Genomic DNA, 7,790 nt, shown 5'->3' with positions numbered 1-7,790 from the left:
GGGGGGGGGGGGGGGGGGGGGGGGGGGGGGGGGGGGAAGAAGAGAGGAGAAGAGGAGGAGGGAAGCATAGCAAGAGAAGCCTGGAAGTGCGGTGGGATCTCTCCCTCCAAGTGGTTAATGCTCATCTGTGGAAGCTTTCTAGCATACTAACCAGTATTTACACCACCCCCCCCACATTGAGCTGACTGTGGCCTCCTTGTGGAGGCATTACAGCTGTGGGAAGCGCCAGACAGAACCTGGATTTCAAGAAAGTGTTGGTTGCTACTTAGCAGCATCAATGGAGTAGACATGGCAGTAATTGTGGTCTGCCCAAAAACCATAATGTGTGTTTTTTGTAACCAAGATGAAGGGTTCTTACCTTCTGCACAGTCTGTTGCAGCACCGGCAGCTTCCCCTCCAGGGTGTCTAGTCCCTTACAGGCATATTCATTTGCTGCTGCAACTAGAAGAGGATCAGAGTTGTTTCCCCTCAGCTCCTTCCTATGTGCTCAATCACAGCAAGCATTTGGGCAGGGGGATCCCCTGCCCAATGTCCCTTTGTTGTAAATAGCCTCCCCATGTGTGTGTGGGGCTCAGGAAGAGGTTATGCAACTTGGCCAACAAAGTCACATGAGAACCAGGATTAGAACTCAGGTCCTGGCTGCCAGTTCTGGGTTCAGAGCACTAGCCCCAAGATCCCTCAGGAGAACAAGACAGCCCCCTGAAGCAACCAGAACCTCTTGGAGATTAATGTTCTGTTGCACTCTAGCGCGTCAGGGATTCCAATAGGCTCCTGCAAGCATCACTCCAGCATTTTGTAGACTGGTTAGTGCCCCATTGGCTTTATGGCCATGGAGAGATCAGGGTTGGATGCCTGACACTGCTCGCTCTCAGCTGGCTTCTCAGTCCTAGGACAGGGGGAAACCATGCCCTGCCCCACAGCAATCCCTGCAGTGCAGCGCTAGTCCCCATGGAGTGTTACCTGCCTAGTGTCTTGTTCCAGGACCTGTGTCCAGCTGCAAGGACACCAGGAAAGGGGCACTGTCTACAAACACTCATTTGCCAGGACATTAGAGTGAACTGAGGCAGAAGCTGTCAGGTACCCACCCCAGGCTGTTCATACAGGAGTGTTCCTGTCTCCCCTCCCTTACTCACTCTGTGACTCCAGCTGGTCCAGGATGGGCTGTGCCCCGGTGACGGCAGCAGAGGTGATGGCCCTCACCCCAGTCTCTGCCACGTCACAGACAGCTTTCATGGCTGGGTGGGTCTCTTTGGTGGCCGTGTAGCTGTCAGAGGCCATCTCACAGGCAGATCTGACCAAGGGCAGGTCAGCCACCCTGCCCACTGCAGTCTGAGGGAGGGAATGGACGGAGTCAGTTGGGGAACATCCACTGTCTGGACCGAATGACTCCTCAGTCGGTTACCCTCTTGGGATTGTTAACTCTATACCCAGCAAGCCACAGAGCTGGGTGCTGAAGGGTTCAGTGCTCCCCCATCTCAGGGGATTTCTGCTCCCCCACACCATAACCCCAGCTGGCTCAACAAGAATAGCTAGCAACATCCCCAGAATGATCCTTGCTTTCTTCTGCACACATACAGCATGGCAGAGCTCCGCTCCCAGCAGCATAGGGGGCGATATTTATCTATTATATCCTGGCTGGGATGCCACAGCTAAGCGCTAACCCCCATCACTGCTGCTGCCAGGATTAATACAGCTAGTTCTGGGCTTCCTTTCACAAGAACTAGTTGATGGAAAGAGTCCTGCCTGAGGAGGGCCCCTGCACGAATCCCATTGTGCTCCAGGGTGAGCATCTGCAATCAGTGCAGCAGTGACTAGTGCCGGGCTGCTCTAGAACAGTTCTAGGTAGCACTTGCTAGAGCCAGTTTGGAAGAAAAGCAAATAACAAGAACTTCTCTGCAAACCAGAGAGCGCCACACAGTTAAAATCCAGAAACTCCAAGATGTTTTGAAACAAAATTTGGGAAATTGACCTTTTCAGTTATAGCAACTGCAAGAGTGACAAGAACATCGATTTCACTTAGCTGCTCTGTGGAGCGGGAGCCTCCAAGACCTCAGAGACCCTGCTCCAGACAGGCTGCCCAGGACTCTGCGGGGCTCCCCCTCAGAGACTGGTAGGTTTCCATGGGAAGCCTGCCTGCATTCCATCAAAAGTTTTGCTGACGCCGCAATAGATTTGCTAAAACATTTCACTCCAGCAAAATCAGCATTTTCTGCCACAATGAAGTTCTAGCAGAAGGCCAGCGGGACACCGGCTCCCCAGCATGGACCTACCTGTTGCTCCTGTCCCTGGGGCTCAGGGCAGGCAGCCTGGATTTCACTCGCGTTACCAGACATGCGGAAGGGAGTTGTCACTGCAAGAACCAGGAGGAACCGTTAAGGGATCAACAGGCCTCAGGCTTCCAGCTGCACCAGATTGCAGCCTCACACTCATTTCTAACAGCTGCTGCAGTCCCTTGGCCAGTCAGTGCCTACCACCGTAGGGCACCCAGGTGCTTCCCCAGGAAGGGAAGCCACGCTGCAGGACCAGGTAATGCAGGAGTGCCGTGGCCCTTTGCAGCTCTCTTTTCTGGCTTGTCCTAGCTACACGGATGGCTGGGACCAAGGAAACCTGTCCCAGGCCCTGGAGACCTCAGTGAGTAGGACACAGGGCCAGGCAGAGGCAGGGGAAATTCCTCCTGCCAGCAGGAGTCAGAGCCATGACAGGGAGCTGCAGGGTCAGGGCAGTAACTGCACTAAGGGAGGAGTCAGCTTCTCCCTCCCCCATGCACTCCACACGCCAGGAGCCGAGCCCCGGCAGAGCGGTAGGAAGGGGCTGGCAGTGCCCCTGCAGCAACACAGGCTAGACTGAGAGGAGGGGAGAACAGAGCAATCCTGGGTGTTTCTAGTGTCGGGCCCCTCTCCTTTCCCACGAGTAGACCGAGCGCCTCTGGGCACCACCTCCTTGGACATGGGGATGGGGTTGGAGAGGAGATGCCTACCACGCCCCAACCATGGACACACCCCAGGCCAGGCTAGATTCTCTTTGCCAAGCACAGTGCCCCTGATGGATGGGCAGTTAGCATCAGGGTGTGCAAGGAGACGAGCTCCAGCAGCCCCCAGAACAGCAGCACTGTGCAAGCTGCACAGAAGACCTAGCTGGGCAGACGGGCTCCCAAGAGAAGACATTTCCCCGGGAGGGAGCAGAGCTCTTCCTTCCTGAGACAGGCACTTGGCTGTTCCTTGTCATGAGTTCACTGGGAGCTTAGAACAGCAGCCATGGTCAGGAGTGATTTTGTTCTCTTTAACAGAGAGTCTTTCTGTGCCCCGTCCCCCTTCCCTTTCTGCCAATAGTAATCCAGGTCAGAGCTAGACACACATGCAAGTGCTGCCTACTGAAGTGGAGAGTGGGCCAGTCATCTAACATCACGACGTCCCACACTAACAGTGCTCAAGAACTGAAAGGGGTTCAAACTCTCCAGCTCTCGCAATTGAAAGCCCAACACAGCAAGGCAAGCACAGCTTTAAGGTCCATTCCAATGACAGACAAGCTCAAACAAAACAATCCCCCCAGAACTCAACACTTCAGACCCTGGAGCCCCAAAACCACAGTGTAACTCCAGCGCTCAGCCCATCTCTCACCAAGCCTGCACTCTGAAGCTCCCTCAGCAATATACAAACCAGCCCCTGCACAGCTTTTATAGCCCAGTGATGATGTCAGCAGAGGGCAGGGGCCACTTGACAGACAGCTCAGCAAAGCAATCAGGAAGGTGCGCTCTCTACCCTGACCACTGAGGTCTGGAAGGGGGTGGAGCCTGGAAAATAGCAGTGTTATGATTGACATAGGGGGTTGTTTGCCTAGATGGAGTCCCAGCTGTTCCAGATGGGAGCCTTGACCACTGCGATGATATATGAGACCGGGGAAACTGTTTCCACGGCTCTGAGTTCTCCTTGGTTCATGTAGAGGGTGGTGGGATGCCCGTGGAGTGCTGAGGGGACATTTCCTAGGGTAGGCCACATCCAGCACCTGACTGCCCATGGGCCGGCCCTGCCAGTGTGCAGCTCTGCTGACCTCAGGGCAACTCCACCACATGGTCTCCGGGTCACAGCAGCACAGGGCTAGTGTAGGATCGGGACCGCAGGGTTTTCCCCTGGGACGGTATGTGTATATCACTAGGGACCTCCTCACACATTGCATGTGGACACTTCTCCTCAGGCAACCCTCCAGCTCCCGGTGCCTGCCGAGCAGCGTAATAACCTGTGCATTCAGCCGAGACAGGACTCAGGGTGCTCCTGGAGCGGGCAGGGGGGCTAAAATCTTTAGCATCCCCCTGGCATAGACAAAGTGATATGCCTGCATCAGGCCCACCACGCTGCCAATGAATATAGCCCTCACTTTGGAAGTGCCCATCAGCCAGGGAATTCCACACCGGCTCATTGGCATGTTTCAATCCAGGCGATCAGGTCAGTGGGCAGCAGGGTGGTTGCTGCAGCTGTTTGCTTCCCCGTCCACTCTGCCAGAGGCTGGGTGCGTTCTCTGTCCCAGGGCTGGCTCATACCGTGTGGTATTTCTCCCGGCAGACCACCTCTTTGTGTAGCGTTCAGCAGACTGGGGCTCCAGTCCCGGGGGAGGCCTTTGGCCCTTACCCCAGTACCATTCATGCACAATACATCAGACTAACAACTCCATCAGGTATCATTACCTGAGTTTTGCTTTCTCCTGGGAGCCCTGTTAAATGTTTGACAATCTCTCTGCCACGGTTTGGTGGCTGGCTCGTGTATGAGTTGATGCCGTCATGAGCACTGTCCCAGCAACAGGCATTTCCTCAGCAGACTCTCCTAGGTGGCTTTTACCTTTGCTGTTGATAGCATTTCCCATCTCCACTAACTGCACTCAGTCTAACATAAGTGTCAGTTCAATACATGGAACCCACAGGCTCAGGGGGTATCAGGGGAGCATTTGGGGAGATGCTGGGGGTGACAGCCACAGGGCAGGACTAAATGTGGAGACAAGCTCAGGGAAAAGTTTGGGTAGGGAGGCGTCTCAGTCATAGCCACTATGCTCGGCTCTGCCCTCTCCCCGTTATCATTCCTGGCCTAGTTACTCCAGTGCCAGGGCCCTTCCCAGCCGGAGTGACAGCAGATCACACCATGGATAACTTCTTCCTATAACCTCCCCACCGCCCTTCACACATGGAGTAAAATCAAAGCAGGGAGTGCAAATGCCTGGAGCCAGCTGGGGAGGGTGACAGAGGCCTGGGGCTGAGGCTGGTGCTCACGTCACTCCTTTAAAGCAAGCCTAGATTTTCATACCCATGTTTCTGTCCTACAGAGGGATGTGAGCGGGCCTCCATCCAGAGACACGATCCTCCGCTTCAGTGGCTGCAAGTGCCAGAGTGGGGCAGTATTAGGCCCTGATCCTACAGTGAGCCCTGCACAAACCAGCCCCTGCATTTACTCAGACCCCCATTAGCTTCACCAGGCAGTTGGGAGGAGTAGTTGAGTTCCAGAGGGCTCTGCACAGGTGCAAGGATCCCCAGCACACAGAGACCACTGCATACTCAGGGCATAGACACCACCTTTCCATCCATAGCCCCCCACCACATGTACATGCAGGCAGCAGAACAAGCCCAAACATGTTCAGAGCACAGTGCAAGTCTTCCTATGGGGTATCTGCAGCTACAATCGCTAGTTATCCAGGGGGTACCACCCAGGAGAGAGAGCCAGCTGGGAGCAGGAAGCATCTCTTTCCTTTTCCCATTCAGACCATTGGGGTGTAGCTGGTGTGATCTCTATGCTCATACCTTGGATCTTCTACCAGGCCATTGGATTAAACACTTGAGCCCGTTGGTGTATCATGCTGGGGCCTGTTGAAATAACTCACTGCTCCTTGTGCCATAAACACTGCATCCGTTGGGTTGGTCAGTTACTGTATTTGCTTTGTATAACTTAAGACTGGTCCAGCAACAGTTTCTATGGGGTATCTTAGGTCTGACCCTGGCTTGGGGATGTGTTAGAACCACTCCTCTATGTAAGGATTAGCTGTAGGGGCTGTGCTGGGGAAATGCAGGCAACAATGTTCTTCATGGTGTAAAGAAAATCCAGTTGCTGTTTCTATCCATGTTTGAAGCGAATATCTGCTGATGTGAAATCCACTCATTGACCTCACACATTTTATTAGACTTGGACTTGAACAAGCAAAGGGCTTGAACACAGAAGACAGATTAGCTGAACAGAACGGTTAAAGTCTGTAGTTAGTTACTCTTCCATATCCTCGAAAGGAGCAGGTTAGGACTTTTACTCACCCAAGCAGGACTCCACCTGGCTAGTGCTTTTACTCACTTTTCCCCCTGAGTGTGTTGGAGGGGCCTCTGTTAGTCCAGAGCACAGCACTCCTGTGGTGCTGGGTGGAAATGCTGTTGGTTCCAGGTGCCCTTAATTCCCCCTGATTCCTCGGGGCGTTTGAGTCTCTGACAGGTTCTCGTTCCCTTGCAGCAGGAGGACGTCACGGCCAAAGTGATGCACCAGCTCCGCATCATCCGGCACTTGCGCCAGGTGCCTGAGGCACTGCGGGGGCTGCGCCTCTGAGGCCACCAGCAACTCCCGCTCCCTGGTGCAGGTACTGCTCTGTCTCACTGTAAATGGGGAGCTAGTGGAAGGGGAAATGGAGCCCTCTGACACTCACTAAAAGGGAAAGTGTTGGATTCTCCATCTCTTGATGTCATTTAATGAAGACTAGTTGCCTATCTGGAAAGCGTGTGCCCAAAAAAGTAACTATTGTACTATACAGGAAGCCCGTGACCATGCAGGGCGTTAGAATAGATGCTCTAAAGGTCTCTTCTGGCCATAAAGTCTACTAGTTTTGGAAAAACTGAGTGTAACATTGGGAGCAGCCTCCGATGTTTTACTGTCTAGCCGGCTTGCTCCCTAGAATGAACACGCATTGAGTGGGGTGATCCACAGAGAGCAGCTCAAACCTTCAAAGTGTCAGGCCAGCATCAGGACATTAGCACTTCAGGGGATGGGTGTGTGTGGCAGTGACATCACAAAGGCCTTTTGCAGGACCTGAGCCTATTGGTCAAAGGTGGTGGGGAGGTGGTGACCTCACAGAGAGATGGTGACATGAGCCAGGCAGGACGGGGCGCAGGGCCAGGGAAACCTCAGAGACCCCTGTGGCTTAGCTTCAGCAAGTCTCCTTCTCGAGGTCTCTCTTTGAGGACTGAGAGAGTATTAGGGTTGACGTACGTGAGCGCGAGGAGGAGCCTTTTTCGAGGTTTCTCCTTTCCTTTTACTGATTTTACTAGAAAACAGAAGTCCCTGTTTAGAAGGTAAGAGCCTCCAAGAGGTTTTGGAACCTGCTCAGTCTGATCCATCTGGTGCCAGCTGAATTCTAGGCATGGAAAACACTAGTTTAAGGTGGCAGAATTTTATTCCCCACCTGGGATTTTGTCCCGTAGAATCACTGGGGACATTAGGGTTTGTCTTTTTTGTTTTACCTTTTCTCCATCCCTCCTTCCTTTCTCTTGTTCCCCTCCCACCACCAGGAGTGGTGTCTGTGTGTGTGTGTGTGTGTGTGTGTGTGTTGCTGGGGGTGCTCTTCACCTCCCCTTGTGGGAAGTTCATCCCAAACTGTGGGGTTGAAATAGTGCTTGGACTCCACTGACACTAGATGCTGCCATCCTGTGGCTTAGCATTAGTGTCTGGGATGACTTGGGGCAAGATCTCCACCTCCCCGCAACCCACTTCATTGATGACAGAATCCCTCCTGACCCTCCTGCTAGAGCCCCCTCCCTGTCCAACCTGGGTGGGGCTGGA

At 53.7% G+C, this 7,790-nt stretch overlaps 1 protein-coding gene across 1 annotated transcript in view; it reads right to left on the bottom strand.

Moving 5' to 3' along the window:
* The window catches only part of LOC113405347 (perilipin-3-like), an 8,026-nt gene extending 3,172 nt beyond the window's left edge, over window positions 1-4,854 (bottom strand). The window contains exons 1-4 of the mRNA XM_026646481.1: window positions 4,830-4,854; window positions 2,271-2,350; window positions 1,134-1,329; window positions 359-441 (exon numbers count right to left, since the gene is read on the bottom strand). Coding sequence (XP_026502266.1) covers window positions 359-441; window positions 1,134-1,329; window positions 2,271-2,350; window positions 4,830-4,854 — 384 coding nt within the window. The remainder of the gene's footprint in view (window positions 1-358; window positions 442-1,133; window positions 1,330-2,270; window positions 2,351-4,829) is intronic.
* Between the last annotated feature and the right edge of the window lie 2,936 nt (window positions 4,855-7,790).

The sequence above is a fragment of the Terrapene carolina genome, unplaced genomic scaffold (assembly GCF_002925995.2).
Source record: "Terrapene carolina triunguis isolate 2854851 unplaced genomic scaffold, T_m_triunguis-2.0 Scaffold35098, whole genome shotgun sequence".
Lineage (NCBI taxonomy): Eukaryota > Metazoa > Chordata > Testudines > Emydidae > Terrapene > Terrapene triunguis.
This window is presented reverse-complemented; position numbering and strand designations above follow the sequence as displayed.